Raw genomic sequence first — 16064 nt, 5'->3', positions numbered from 1 at the left:
CCGAGTAGCTGGGACTACAGGCGCTGCCACCTCGCCCGGCTATTTTTTGTATTTCTTAGTAGAGACGGGGTTTCACCGTGTTAGTCAGGATGGTCTCGATTTCCTGACCTCGTGATCTGCCCATCTCGGCCTCCCAAAGTGCTGGGATTACAGGCTTGAGCCACCGCGCCCGGCCAACAGAAGTCTTATATTCAAAAGAAAGAACTCTTGCAACTTAGAAGGTAACAACCAACCTTTTTTAAAGAGGCTAAAGATTTGAACACTCAGAAGAGTCAATAAACAAATGGTCAGTAAGCAAAGAGACATCATTAATCATCAGAGAAATGCAAATTAAAACCACCATAATTATACTACTTCTTACCAATTAGATGCCTAAAATTAAAAAGATGGACAATACCAAGTGTTAGCAAGGATGTGGAGCAAGCCGAACTCTCCTACAGTGCTGGTATGAGACAAATGAACATGTTACATCCACTCTGGAACACTGCGTTTCTTAGTAAGTCATATATCTAACCTATGACCCCTCAATTCTTCTCCTAGGTAAATACCCAAGAAAAATGACAGTATATATTCATAAAAAGACTTATGTGACTGCTCACTGCTACTTTATTTATCATATTCCAAGACCGGAAACAACTCAAATGCACATCAGCAGGTGACTGGACAAGCATACCAGTGAAATCCTACTCAGCAACAAAGAGGGGCAAGCTCTACAAACACACCAACAACGTGGCTGCCTCTTACAGACACTCTGCTGTGTGATGGAAGCCAGACACAGAAGACCCCGTCCTCCATGATTACATTTATACAAGGTTCAAGAGTAGGCCAAATTAATTCGTGCTGACAGAACTCAGTACCAGCTGTTGCCTATGGTACTGAAGGGTACAGAAGAGAACTTGCTGGGGTAATGCATGTGTTCCAAAGGTCCCCTCCTGTCTTGGGGCAGTGTCCACACAGGCACGTGCACTCTCACAGACGGTCTAGTTGGCACTGTTGCATATGAGCTGTCACATAGCAACAATCATCAACAGTGGCTTTGACAGCATGTCTCTCAATGACGCCGAGGTTTTAATTACTCCTTGCTGCTCTGTTCCTTATGCCGCTTCCCACAACACAAAGTAACAAGGGAAGCAAGCCAGCTAGCCACTCAGGCACACGGAGGAGCTGGTGTGCACGGCCGAAGGCTCAGGGAACGGCACACCTGGGCCAGAAGGCACAGAGCCATCACCGCCTTCCCAGCCGACCACACCACCCACCTGCCCCTCCTTATTCCTAGGGTTCACCCTTCAGTCCTGAGGGCAGAGTCTTCGAAGGCGCCTTCCTCCTGCCTTGCTCCTACATCCACTCAGTTGCTAAATTCTGTCTGAAGTTGGTTCTGTTCCCAGGGCTGCCACCCTAATTTTAGGCCAGCTCTATCTCTCATCTGAATTACTAGGAAGGGTCCTTCAGAGTATCACCAGCCCTAAGCCGTTTTTGTATTGTTTACTAGGAGGTTGCCGGACCAGAGAGACAGCACACATTTAAATCTCAACCACATGAAAGTCAGGTACCTAGCACAGGAGTTTTGCAAGACCACAGGTTACCCAGAGTCCAGACAGCAGCCAACGAGCTTTCTTAGGATGTCCTTATGGAAGTGGGGGACTTTTCCAAGTTTGCCCTTTAACTGACCACAAGGGCCTTGAGGGTCTCTAGTTCCGTCCCACCTACCTCCTCTCTCTAGGGGAACCAAGGGCCTCCTCTCTGAACAAGCTCCCTGGGCTACCGAGAGGCATCCCCCCACACACCCACCCTCCCTTTCCAGGCCATGGCATCTGTGGAAAACCACCCTGGTTTTCACTTTCTGACTCGTTTCTTGGGCCTTGGATCTTTCTTCCCTTCTTGTAAGTTCAGCTATCCATCTAAAATCACGTGTTTGTTTTAATCCCAACTCTATAGGTCTTTATTCCACTACATTGCCAGAACTATGCAGAGAACTTCCCGAGTTAGTTTTGCAAACTCAGGAGTCAAACTGTGTTTGCAAACAGACTAGCGGAGTGGTACTGACAGACTCTGTAAACAGGACTGATGAGAAACATCCTGCCCAGGCTCTGTCACTCTTCCCCAGGTACACAGGAGGAGGAGGGGGTCTGTTTACCGATCACTCGGTGGTTGAAGTAATCAGGCAGCATCCGCTCACACACGGCAACCAGCAGCCAGAAGGCTTCCTCCTCCTTGGCGTACAGCAGCAGCACGGAGGTCAGGATGTTCATGGACTGCTCGAGAGTCAAGGAGGGCAGTTACTGACCAGCCCACATGATGCCACAGAGATGTTACAAGCATCCAAGCCCGAACAACCCACAAAAGTAAAGATTTCATAGGTGAGAGATCCAGTGTACACCAGCCACACTGACACTGTGCAGTGGAATGACCATGATATCAACCCTGTCCTCACAGGACACACCCAACTGAGCCATCAGCCACCACTCAGCTCCGGTCCCCATCTAGCAATGTGGAATCTTGCTGTGGTGCAAGTCTTAAGAGTTGTTCTCTGTTTTTTCAAACAGACACACACACAACTTAATTCGCTCATTGACTTTGCTTATTCACAGGAAAACAAAGTTTGAAATCTTAAATGTTTAAATGTCAAGAGCTTCACTAATCCCGGCTTGTGCTGGGTTTGGCTGCTGCTTTAATGGACTGATTTTCCTTTTGTGCCTGCGGACCACACCCTTAGCTCGGGAAAGCTCAGCAGACATCTCACCTCCACTCGTGTGTCCTAAAGGAAGGGGATCAGCCCTGATCATCTTCTTTCTCCCCAAATAGTGCTGCCATTTTAAATAATTCCTGTAATTTCTGTAGAGGTCTAGAAATTCTATTAATGCCCTCCTATGTCTGAGCTCAAGAGGGGCGTCAAAGACCGAATCTGCTCTGCCACCAACAACTACACATGCATGCTCCTCTTTTCAGGAACTCGGTACATTTTTTTTTTTTTGAGACAGACTCTCGCTCTGTCGCCAGGCTGGAGTACAGTGGCGCGATCTCGGCTCACCGCAACCTCCGACTCCCGGGTGCAAGTGATTCTCCTGCCTCAGCCTCCTGAGTAGCTGGGATTACAGGCACATGCCACCATGCCCAGCTAATTTTTCTATTTTTAGTAAACGGGGTTTCACCATGTTGGCCAGGACGGTCTCGATCTCCTGACCTCACGATTCGCTGATTATAAGAAGATGAGTCCCTCTGGCCCTCATTTGATACTTTCTTTCCGGAAAGGGACCGAGTACAGTGCCTTCACATGACAACACTCAGGACCAGATGACTGGGAATGGAAATGAAACCCTGGGAAGGTCAATGTGAGACACCAACTAAAGACTCTCGGCGCCCCAGAGCACACCCCTTTCACCTGGCAGTATCCAATCTTGGGGTTCCGGTGGGCATAGGCCGTCAAGACTCTCCTCAAAGCAGCGATCCCCGTTTCGTTCTGGAAGGCGGGGTGCTCTGGCAGGGAGCGGTGCAGGTCTCGTTCTATCTCCTCAGTTACCAGGCAGCATTTCCCCAGGGACTCCTCCACCAGATTCCCGTAGTAACCAGGGTGTGAGGCCAGGTCCGTCACAGCATCTGAGTTTTAAAAGCAATGTTTCAAGGGGGAATGATTACTAGGATGGTGTCATGATGAAGAGGACGCTGGTCCCATCAGGGGACCCCAGTGGGATCTCGTTACTTACTGAGGGACAAAATATTGGCTGGGCGCGGCGGCTCACGCCTGTAATCCCAGCAATTTGGGAGGCCGAGGCGGGTGGATCACTTGAAGTCAGGAGTTCAAGACCAGACTGGCCAACATGGTAAAATCTCATCTCTACTAAAAATACAAAAATCAACCAGGCGTGGTGGCGGGTGCCTATAATCCTAGCTACTCAGGAGGCTGAGGCAAGAGAATCCCTTGGACCCAGGAGGCAGAGGCTGCAGTGAGCCGAGATCACACCACTGCACTCCAGCCTGGGCGACAGAGTAAGGACTTCATTTCTGCCATGTAGCCTAGTCCAAAAAACAGAAATTAAAAAAACTAGTATGGCTTTTCTAAGAATAACCTTACAGAGCGAAGGGGAGAAAGCTCATAACAGAAATAACTGTATTAATATACTTCTAACACATTGTATTCCCTAGTAACAGGAGTGTGCGAGCACACGCACAAACACGCACACGCACATTTCATGCATTAATTCAACAAGAAATGACGCTGAGCACCGATGCGTGAGGCACGTGAGGGGGCGCAGCTATGACGGAGTGAAGGGGCCAGCAGCACAGCGCCCACATCAAACTCCGAAGTCACATCTGAGATGCACAAACTGCAGCAGCAGGACTGAGCCCAGAAAACTCCTGCGCCAGCCACCCACAGCCAGAGCTACAGCCCAGGCCTCACCGGCGGGCAAGATGGAGGGATGAATGCGTTCCTTATGAAAACTGTGTGCATATGCATGTGTGTGCACGTGTGTCTGTGCATGCATGTGTGTGTGCACACATATGCGTTAAAGAGACCTAGAAGAATGCAGGCCTTGGGCAGTGACAGGCCTCACCTTCAGGTGGTGGGATTCTGAGGAAGGAAGCACTGTCTTTGCTCACTCCTCCATGCCTTTATTTTTCAACTATGAATGGATGTTGTTATTTTTATATACAAAAATACAGAAGACATTTTTCACTTTTAAAAGGAGGTGTTTCAATGCTGCGCCTCTGGAAGTTAGCTACAGAAGCCTGGAGGCAGGAGGGAGACGAGGGGCGCAGTGGTGCAGGCAGCATCAGTGACCACCGACCACACCCAACACAGTGAGTGTGCCAGGAAGCATGAGGGCTGTGTCCGGGCATCTCAGGCAGGAGGTTGGGGGCTGCGAGGAGACAGGGAAGAGGAAAGTGAGGGACAAAGTTGGGGGGTAGATAAGGAACCAGCAAGAGGCTGATGGTGAAGTAGGACAAGGGATGCTTCCAGTCCCAGGAAGAGTGACGGAGCAGGGCACAGGTACCCAGCCCAGCCTCCAGGCGCCTCCATGCTGACAAGAGCGCCATGAGGTCATCTGGGGAAGGGACCCTCTCACCTGGCCTCCCACAGCACCCTGAGGAGCAGCAAAGGCACACTCCAATGGCAGGGCCTTCCCTTCCTGCCCTCGGGCCCAAGCTCCTTTGCCCCAAGGAGCAAGTGGCTCACAGCTGATATGGAGGGACAGACAAATGCCTACCCAGTATGTCCCTGGGGAAGTTTGGTCCCAGGCTCAGCCCATCTATCATTAAATGTCCTGATGAAGGTTCCCAGGCGTTCTCCAATAGGTGCAGGGAGAGGCCCCAGGGTTCTGAGGCTAAAAGAGGCCCTCCCTGAATAGGTCCAGCAGAACAGAGGAAATGGAACAGAAGGGAAATCTGCACTTTTGCCTCTGGTGCCCGCCACGTGTCTTCACTGGAGGAGGGACCCATGGTAGCCAGACTCTGAGGGATGTGTTTCAGTAGCCCAGCCAGTTGACAATGGATGAGGAATTTGTTTCATCTACTTCAGAGCTCACACACTACAGACACTTCACTTCCAGGGGGTTCTGAATCGAATTCTCAGCACTATGTAGTGCCTCGTGAAGGCATTTTTAAAGGAGTGGCCGTCACTGTGCCCAGACCTCACATTCACCCAGTTGGACGCCACAGCCCAGAGGCCCAGGCAGCCTGACCCAGGTCCCACAGCTGACACAACAGCAGGTGGAAGTCCTCAGCTGGGAAATCACAGGAATGACCCAAGGACAGAACCATGTCATCTGCACATAAACACATGCGCTGCTCCGGGCTGGGCGGGCTGTTCCTGTGTCCATGGCAAAAAGAACAAGTAGCTTAGAGACACCAAGAGCGCTTACCTGAGAAGAGAAGCCAAAGTCTCCCACGCAACGACTCAGGGATGCCCATGGCTACGAGCTTCCGAATCTTCTCTGTGCGAAACATACACACGGTTCTGCCGTATTCCACAAAGTGGTCATTCCACAGGCTTATTTTTATCTGTTCTCTGGACTGGAAATGGGAATGTTCTTAATGTACGAAGAGGTCCGTCCTCACCCCCCCCCCGCCCACCGAGGCACCACTGGTGGTGGAGGAAGTACTGCCTCTGCTCACCGAGGGGCCAACAGCAACGGGCAAGGACACTTGTATTCAAGCCGCAAATATTTCTGAACCTCTACCGGGGGCACAGAGGACGCAAAGATGAATAACACAGAGGACGGCCCTGCAGGAGCTCAGAGCCCAGGGGGAGCATTTATACAAATAAAATACAACTTCCTTAGCAAGGTTGATAACAAGGATATGTAAATCCAAGTATTAAAGCAGCCCAAATCAGATGGGAGGGAGGGATGGGTAAGGGGGACGCTGGGGGAAGCTTTCTCAGGATGTTGCATCTGCCAAAAAGACACTGATCAGCTCGGAGGGCAAAGGGGAGTGCAGGGGTATCACAACTTCCCCTGAGCTTCCTGACAGCCAGAGGGAAAACCGAAACCTGAAAAAAACTGCATTGTTCTCATTAACAGGAATGAGAAAGATACCATTTCCCTAGGCAACTGAAAATACTTGAAATTGCCCCTAGGTGGCAGGAACGTTTAGTGCCTTTTAAACAAGGTATTTATATTTGCTTTTGATTATCTGTATTCTCCAGTAAGGGCAGAAATAAATACATATATTTAACATTCTCATACGTTTTGTCAACAAAAGTTAATTAAGGATCCGGGTGTAAAGCCTATGAGAAGGCTCAGTTTTGGATAAATAAAACCAACAACAGATTTTACAGGAGCCGTTAAGCGACCAAAAATCAGCTCGGGGTAACAGGTTCACGGCCGCTGCCGGGTGCTCATGGTTCAGTGCAGCACCCTGCCTGCCGTGGCCCCACTTCAAAGCACAACTTGCAGTATCTTTACCAGACTATACGTGACATTTCCCTCAAGTTCTCCCTACGAAGAGGAAATCTGTAAGTAAATATAGCAAAAATATTTCCACTTTAGTAAAAGTAGAAGACTGGTGACCTCTTCTCCCAGAAGACAAAAAAAAAAGGAAAGCTGGAATGAGGGGCACACAGACAGCACTGGCTGGAAGGAGAGGGACCCCCAAGGGGCCGCACGGGCAGCTCCCCAGGCCCCACAGCCGAGAGCTGCCCGAGGGTTACCGAAGGGTGGGTGGGAGAGCTGTCCCTCAGTCCTCTGACCACCTCAGTGGACCCCTCTTCACTTTTCACCCATGAGAACAAGAGGGAGGAGCAGCGCTAGCTTCCCAAGGTCAGGCATCATGTTCCATGGTGACTTAAACAGCTGGGCAACCCCCCAAGCCCATGGCTCAGCTCTGTGGTCCAGCTTGGGCACCAGGCATCACCCACCATTTGGGAGTCGGGGCTCTGGCTGCCTGACTGCTGGAAGGCAGTGACCAGGGCATCGGGGTGCAGCAGCGGGCTCTTCTCTTTTTCACTCTCCTCGCTACTTTGAGAAGACACCATTTCAAGATCCCCAAACCTGTGATCACCGCACATGCTTGTTGAATGAAACACGGGTGATGCCTGCACAGCAAAAGAGATAGAGAGACAGAGAGAAAAGAGGAGAAAATCATGGCTTTAGTCGAGGGGACAGTCTTTGTGTTGCCTTTGGATGCATGGGCATAGCAGACTTCAGTGACTCAGGGGGAAGAGAGACTGACGCCAGACCAGACAGGGTTCCTAGGAAGACACAGTCCCACTGCATGCTCCGGGGGAGGCTGTCCCTGTCCCCAGAGCCCGAGTCCGTATCTGGGTCCATACGCAGTTCCTAATGAGCAGCCCAGCCTCCCCTCAGCTTATGGACAGGAGGATGGCCATTCTGAGAAAGGAGCCCTGGGGTAGAGAGAGGCTGCACCTCCTTTTCTCCCCATCACTACTTTGGGTGAAAAGAGGTTGAGAAGAAGAAGATACATGAAGAAAGGAGACCAGGCCCCAGCCACCCCGGGGCCACCTGTGCAGCTACCCAACCTCAGGGCTGACGAAGCTCCTCTTTTAGCAGGTTACATGTGCCTCTAATCAGGCCGTCCTTGAACCTCAGGAGCAGGGATAGCAACCCTTCTCACCTGTGAGTGGTGTCCCCGTCACCCCCTCCAAGCTGTGGGGCAATTCCCCACACCCTCTCAGGACGCCCGGCACATCAGAAATGACAGCAGACCACACACGGGCCCCACATTCTTCTTGTCCCCACATGGGTCTCCTCATGTGTACTCCCCTTTGGAGACCACGGCCTGAGGCATGAAGAAGGGGATCATCAGGGTCCGGAGAGACCATACCATGTCATCATCCACAGAGGTGTCGTAGTGCACGGGGTGGTTGGCATGGACCTGCTTCAACCTCACAAGCAACGCCTCCACCAGGCTGTCTCGGTCCCGGAGTTCGATGAACTGGAAGGCCACCTTGCTTCTGATGCTGACGATGATGGGGTGCGGCAGCAGGCTCGTGTCCTCCATCTTCTCGATGCTCACCACCTGCGTGAGAGGCAACATGCAGGGACAGCAGGGAGGGAGGAAGGCAGGCATGTTATTACATATGCAGAAGATGTCCCGAAACACAGGGCAAGGCACAATGACTGCAGAAAGGAGATGATGCAAAGGTGAGAAAGTGGCACTGCTCACCACCGCCACAAGGGGAGGCTGTGCAAGGCTGCATCAAGGGGCGACTGGATAACAAAGTGTGGTCTATCCACACAACGGAGTATGACCCAGCCTTGAAGAGGAGGGGGATTCAGACAGAGGCTCTGGTATGGATGAGCCCCAAGGGCATTATGCTAAGTGAACAAGGCCAGTCACAAATCCTGTATGAATCCACTTGTATGAGGTACCCGGAGGAGTGAAATTCATAGAGATGGGAAGTTGCAGGATGGTTGCTAGGGGCTGAGGGAAGGGGAAGAGGGGAGTTGTTTTATGGGGACAGTGTTTCCGTTGTCAGTGATTAAAGAGTTCTGGAGATGGATGGTGCTGATGGTTGCACAACAATGTGAACGTACTTAATGCCACTGAGCCATACACTTAAAATGGTTAAAATGTCATTTCTGGTTAGGTACACATTACCAAAATAAATTTTTGAAGCATGTAAATTGGCCTCTAGATTTCTTGCTCGATTAATAAGGAAAAATATTTGTAAAATGAAGACATCTACTACAGAGTAATAACATGGAGGCAGGAGACCACAAGGAGTAATCCCAGCATTGTCAGAGGCCAAGTGGGAGGATCGATTGAGCCCAGGAGTTCGAGACCGGCCTGGACAATACAGTGAGACCCTCCTCTCTAAAAAAAAGAAAAAAATAAGAGTTTTGAGTTTTTCCAAAGAATAATGCTCAGAACGTTTTTTATCAGAAAGAAGAATCTGGAGGTCCTGACGTGTAAACAGAGTTGTGGGTACCATCTCACCAGAGTTGCTGCCCTGAAGCCAAAGGACTGAGCTGTTCAGTCTGAACATAATCTGAGCCCCCATTTCCGGAAAGAGAACTGCAGTATTTTATAGGAAGAAGGGACCTGATCCCTGTCAAAGGAAGCATTTTAGAATTTTTAACTGAAGTTCCAGGAGCATATAAAAGCCAGTCAATTTACCATTTATTTTTAAAAGGTGATGCTTTTTGTAGGTTGCTTTTTTTTCCCTTTCTTTTTTTTTGGTGAGTGAAAGGGGAGGATTCATTCCTAGGAGCTGCTGGAAAAATCTTTAATTGCCAGGCATGCACTTTTTAGTAACAGCTCTATCAATAATGTAGAGGTTAGAGTCCCCTGTTTTCAGCAGTCACTTGTTAGCAAATTTCAGGATGCCATAGCAACAGCAGAAAAAGTAACGGCCGAATGGGTAATGGTCCAGTTCAGGCCATGCCTCCCTCAAGAAGCCCAGCCTTGTAGTCATCCATCTGTAGATGGCAAAGCCGTGCCATCTGAACTTCCCTCCCACACTCCATCTCACAGCGAGCAACCTTGGGTTCACACAACAAAAGGCTGCTTCAGGAAGCAGACAGTAGGGCCGGTCTACCTCTCTGAGTGGCAGGACGATCTTACAGCAGCCGTCTTCTCTGCTGGCAAAGCAGATGTAGCTGTCAGAGGTGAACATCCGCCCCGCGGTGTGACAGCGACTGAACGGCGTCCAGAGCGAGCAGTCCACAACCGCGTGCAGCTTCTCCTTCCTCGGCAACCTGAAGAAAGCCCGGAAGAACTCATTCTGTGCTCTGGCTTCCAGATCCCTGCGAAAGGACAGGGAGAGAAGAAGAAGCGATAGGAAAGGTAAATGGACATCTAAGATTACCAAAGAAAATACTTCTACTTTTTTGTTTCATTTTATTTTTGAGACAGTCTCTCTCTGTCACCCAGGATGGAGTGCAGTGGCACGATCTCGGCTCACTACAACCTCCACCTCACTGGTACAAGTGATTGTCCTGCCTCAGCCTCCCAAGTAGCTGGGATTACAGGCACGCGCCACCATGCCCAGCTAATTTTTGTATTTATAGTAAAGATGGGGTTTGCCATCTTGCTCAGACTGGTCTCAAACTCCTGAGCTCAGGTGATCCGCCCACACCTCAGCCTCCCAAAGGGCTGGGATTACAGGCGTGACCCACCGCGCCCAGCCAAGAAAATACTTTTAAAGCCACTGGCACAATTTGTATTTAAGTGAATACAAAAAGGCACCATGCACGTCCTGTGCTGGTGCACGTGGGCATCCCACATTCTAACTGCACGGCCAACCTTCAGAACAAGGACACAGAGCAGACGTGTTGCCTCTGCACAGAAGTAATTTAATAAACTCACAGGCCAAATAAGCATTCCTTCCTGGTTTGAGTAACACTGAGAATTACCAGAAAAACAATTGCTTAAGAATCCAAGTTTCAAAAAGTTTGATAACAAGTGGTGAGGAGGATGTGGGGAAACTGGAACCCTACTGCACTGCTGATGGGAATTAACATGGTGCAGTCATGTTGGTAAACACTCTGGAAGCTCCGCAAAAGGCTAAAAGCAGACTTAACACTTGACCAAGAAATTCCACTCCTAGGCAGATATACCCAAGAGAATTGAAAATGTATGCCTTGCACACGAATGTTCTTAGCAGCATTGTTTATAACCAAAAGGTAGAAATAACCCAAATGTCCATTAACTGATAAATGGATAATCACAATGTAGCGTATCCATACAATCAAGTATTGTTCAGCCGTAAAAAATGAAGTACTCATGTGTGCCACAACAGAGATGAACCTTAAACATATCATACTGAGTGAAATAAACCAGACACAAAAAGATGACATACTGCCTGATTCCATTTAAATGAAATATCCAGAATAAGCAAAATCTCTAGAGACAGAAAATAGATTAGTGATTGCTCAGGGCTTGGGGGAAGAGAGAGAAACGGGAAGTGACTGCTCACGGGTACATGGTTTCTTTTTGGGGTGATGAAATATTCTAAAATTGATTGTGGTGATAGTTGCACAACTCTGTGAATATCGTAAAAACCACTGAATGGTACACTTTCAAAGGATGTATAACAATTACATGGTATATAAATTAAATCTCAAAAAAATAATTTAAAAATTTAATGCGGCCAGGCACGGTGGCTCATGTCTGTAATCTCAGCACTTTGGGAGGCCGTGGCAGGTGGATCACTTGAGCTTAGGAGTTTGAGACCAGCCTGGACAACATGGCAAAACCCCGTCTCTACAAAAAAATACAAACATTAGCTGGGTGTGTTGGTTCACACCTGTAGTCCCAGCTACCCCAGTGGCCGAGATGAAAGCATCACTTGAGCCCAGGGGATAAGAGGTTGCAGTGAGCCGAGATCGCGCCACTGCACTCTAGCCTGGGTGACAGAGTGAGACCCCGACTGGAAAAAAAAAAAAAGAAAAAAAGTTTAGATGCATATCTGACACACAGTAAGTAATCAATAAACATGAGTTATTATCTTTTTTAAAAATATATTTTAAGAATCCAGGTCGGGTGCAGTGGCTCATGCCTCACATCAGTATTGACAAGAGAGAATGCTGATGAGGAAAGCAGGATCCTAACCCCCAGGCAACTCTACATATCCTGATTTCTGGCTCTAAAACCAGTAAAGAAAGCAGCCAAATCACAATGTTTGAAAATACTGATCAATTTACGTCATACTGCAAAATTCTAGTAAGGGGGAATTCCAACAGACAGAGGGAAAGATTTTTCTCTCGCACTTTATAAAGTTCCTTATAAATATAAGGATGAAATTAGCACTCGCTTGAAGTCAGGAGTACGAATTCTTGGCTTGCTTATATACTCTGTAACCCCGAATGAGACTCTCTGTATCTCATTTTGATTGCTACAAAATGGGAATAATGTCTGAATTCTCTGCTTCAAGGGATCCCTGTGAATCTAAAATGATGCCCACAACATAGTAAAAGAAAAATTAGGCATAGTACCTACAGTATGATCCTAACTTTACATAAATACCTTAAAATTTCCAGACAGGGATGTGTACAAGGACTTTCTCTTAAGTGTTAATAGTGACTGTCTTTGTGTAGTGGGACTTCCAATTTCCAATTTTATTTTGCTGACATTTTCTACATGACTACCATATTAGCTTTAAAAAAAAAACTTTAGCTATTTTCTTTAGGGAAAAGTACAACTTTTTAAAATGTTACATAAATGCCATAATTGCAAGATAGTAAACTCTCAACTCTGGAATCGGCTACACACAGCTCAAGTGAGCTTTTCAGGCACGATCTGGTTGTGAGGCCCCGGAGATATGATCTCACCTCAACCATGGCCAGGCTGGGCTCCCGGACACATGCCTTTTCTGCAGCCCCTTCTAGGTCTCATGTGCACCATCACACAACTGATTTACAAGCAGCAGCTGTCATACAGAGATGGCACAATCCATGGAATTTACTATCAAGCCCTCAAAAAGAGAAGACACATACATGCCCAGAAAGTCCTCTGGACACACAGAGAAATTAAATTCTATAGACCACAATGGGTCCAGTTCCTGGGGCCAAAGCTGCAGTTCCTTAAGTGCCCGATACAACATGGACTACTGTTCCCATGGGCGCCTGAGCTGCCTCCAGAGAGGAGCTGGGAGAACACAGGAAAGGCACTATGAACGCTCTACCAGTTCACACACTGCAAGAATGGAAGGCAAGGCCCCTCAAGATGACCCCAAGTTCCCCAAGCTGACTATGTCCCATGCATTTAAATTGGAAAACTTCCACCCTTGTCCTCAGAGCATGCTGGCCATGTTGGCTTTGATGAAAATAAAATCAACCCTTACTCCCTGCAAGTATCTCACAAACGTGGTTCTAGTCGCCAGTGAGTTCACGTGTCAGCCTTCCTTTCTAGCAGGGCATCTCTTTCCCCTTAGGACATGGTTGAAGTCAAAGTGAACACATGGTGAGTATTCAAATCACAGAAGCTTGCACTGACCCATCAGAAGTGTGGGAGGACTTATATTTACATTTATTTTGCACCGAATCCCTCAAATTAAGAATAAGGTGTTTCAGGTTGAGCATGGTGGTTCACACCTGTAATCCCAGCACTTTGGGAGGCCGAGCTGGGCAGATCACGAGGTCAGGAGTTTGAGACCAGCCTGGCCAACATGGTGAAACCCTGCCTCTACTAAAAATACAAAAATTAGCCGGGCGTGGTGGCGGGCGCCTGTAATCCCAGCCACTTGGGAGGCTGAGGCAGGAGAATCGCTTAAACCTGGGAGGCGGAGGTTGCAGTGAGCCAAGATCGCGCCTCTGCACTCCAGCCTGGGCAACAAGAACGAAACTCTGTCTCAAAAAAAAAAAAAAAGAAGAAGAAGAAAGGTGTTCCGGTATCTGAGGCAACTAAACCATTTTTTTCTACACAGTGCACCTGCTGCTGCCTCAGTTCAATCGGCTTCTCTCTGTGGCTTCGGAGCAGCCTGGGCACGCTGCACAGTCTCCATTCCCCTTTCAGGGCTGTCCTAGCTTTCCCTGTAGACATCTGTCTTTTGCACATTTGGGTAGCCAGAGACCAGAAACCTCAAGTTACGAAAAAGTAAGTAGCAGGGGGGACTTTCCTAAGATCTGAGTTAGTTTCCTTCCTCCCTACTAGAAAGTTGTCTTCCAATTTCACCATTCGTTAAATATGTGTTACATACAAGATAGTTAAATTTCCAGCATAACTGAGATGAAGATATAGTGACTTTGAAAAGATGAGAAATCAGCTCTTTATGAAGTTCAGAACAAGACCATCCTATCCTTTAGGTCTGTTTCAAAGCAGATGTTAGTTTTGATGCTAAATATATCAACTCCTTTTACTGAACACCATCAAAAACAAAGCCACTGGTCACAGCGTGCTTCTCAGACTTTCCAGTACTTCCTAAGTGCCTTCACTTTTCCTCCATAGAAAAGAACAGACAATGGTGACGATCTGACATTCAGAAGGTGGCCACACAAGCCTGTAGGTCACTGCAGAAGCACCCCTATGAGGATGGAGACTATCCCAGCTACCCCAGCTACATCTACCCTCCAGTGCCTGCACACAGAGGCCACAGCAGTCACTCTAAGAGAGAGCTACAGCTAAGACTAGCCGGAAAAAGTGCCACCAATCACCTTTTTTCTTTTTGTTTTTGAGACACAGTTGTACTCTGTTGCCCAGGCTGGAGTGCTGTGGTGCAATCTCGGCTCACTGAAACCTCTGCATCCTGGGTTCATGGGATTCTCTTGTCTCAGCCTCCCAGGTAGCTGGGATTACAGGTGCCCACCACCATGCCCAGCTAATGTTTGTATTTTTAGTAGAGATGGGGTTTCGCCATGTTGGCCAGGCTGGTCTTGAACTCCTGACCTCGTGATCCACCTGCCTCGGCCTCCCAAAGTGCTGGGATTACAGGCGTGAGCCACCACGCCCAGCCCAACCACCCTATCTTAACACATGCCATTGATGAGACTGTAAATAAGCAGGGAATAAATAGGGGTCAACCCGACTCTGGAACAACAAACATCAGATTTGTTGTTGAAGCTAAAATTATTATGTGCAATAATGCATGACAACTATGCAGAAGATTCGAGACTAGTTACACATTCTTTAAAAAATTCAGCTTAATCCCTAAGAGGACCCAAGAAGGTATATTCTTTTATTTCTCTGCAAATCCAGAATTACATTTGTCTCTCCTACTTTTGGCAAAGATGTAGCAAAATAGGTTTCCCTTTCTCTCTCTCTCTCTCCCCCCGCCATCCACCCACTAGAATGCTTTGGGAAGAACCCTGTCTGAGTTACATGCCACCTCTCACGCCCTCTGGTCATTCAGCCCGCATGTGAGAGCCTACTGTGTGTCAGCAGGCTTAACGTTACTTCCAGGCTTAACACTTCCCCAAACTCAGGCTGCGTGACAGGCTGGGGCAGCTTGGCTCTCCCATGCTCAGCATGCAGAGACTTCCCATGTGTGCACCAGACAGAAAGCCGGGAGCCGTGGCTCCTGCTCTCTTGGATAAGGGAGGGCAAACTTGGTCCTCTATGGTAAGTTTGCCTCATAAAGGAGCACACAAGGATTTCCAGTGGCTCTACGTGATGCGTCCCCCCGTTCCCCTGCCCAGAGACCCATGGCCGGGAGGTGGCTCCCGCCTGTAATCCCAGCACTTTGGGAGGCCAAGGTGAGAGGATCACTTGAAACCAGGAGTTCGAGACCAGCCTGGCCAACATGGCAAAACCCCATTTCTACTAAAAATACAAAAATTAGCCAGCGTGGTGCTGCGCACTTATAATCCCAGCTACAAAGGAGGCTGAGGCAGGAGAATCACTTGAACCTGGGATGTGGAGGCTACAGTGAGCTGAAATCATGCCACTGTACTCCACATCCCCCTCTAATTAATTAATTAATTAAATCACATCAGGGAAATATCAAGCTTTCAAGATTCAAGAATTTCTTGAATCTAAAAATGAGGCCAGATCCATGTGCTTTTTCTCAAAGCCCAAGTCTGTATACAAAACATTTCATTTCTCAAATGTGTGTTTACTCAGAACACCTTTCTTCTGTGACCCCTCAGGAGTTCTAAGGAAATGTGGATGAAGCTGCCATGTGGCTGCTAAGGCACACGGCAGCCCACGGCCACTAGGCTCACCTGTCA

General features: G+C 48.4%; 1 protein-coding gene across 6 annotated transcripts in view; it reads right to left on the bottom strand.

Annotated features, from left to right (window-relative positions):
* The window catches only part of TBC1D8 (TBC1 domain family member 8), a 132673-nt gene that overhangs the window by 21324 nt on the left and 95285 nt on the right, over positions 1-16064 (bottom strand). For all 6 annotated transcript variants that reach the window (XR_002516792.2, XR_001894345.3, XM_003909037.4 and 3 more), the window contains 6 exons: positions 9998-10205; positions 8281-8475; positions 7355-7531; positions 5859-6009; positions 3380-3594; positions 2135-2252 (listed from right to left, as the gene is read on the bottom strand). Coding sequence is in view for 4 of the 6 variants with exons in the window: in XM_003909037.4 (XP_003909086.1) it covers positions 2135-2252; positions 3380-3594; positions 5859-6009; positions 7355-7531; positions 8281-8475; positions 9998-10205 (1064 nt within the window). In the remaining 2 variants the exon portion in view is untranslated. The remainder of the gene's footprint in view (positions 1-2134; positions 2253-3379; positions 3595-5858; positions 6010-7354; positions 7532-8280; positions 8476-9997; positions 10206-16064) is intronic.

The sequence above is a fragment of the Papio anubis genome, chromosome 14, assembly GCF_008728515.1.
Source record: "Papio anubis isolate 15944 chromosome 14, Panubis1.0, whole genome shotgun sequence".
Taxonomy (NCBI): Eukaryota; Metazoa; Chordata; class Mammalia; order Primates; family Cercopithecidae; genus Papio; species Papio anubis.
Note: the sequence above shows the minus strand (reverse complement) of the source record. Positions and strands in the feature narration are given on the sequence as shown.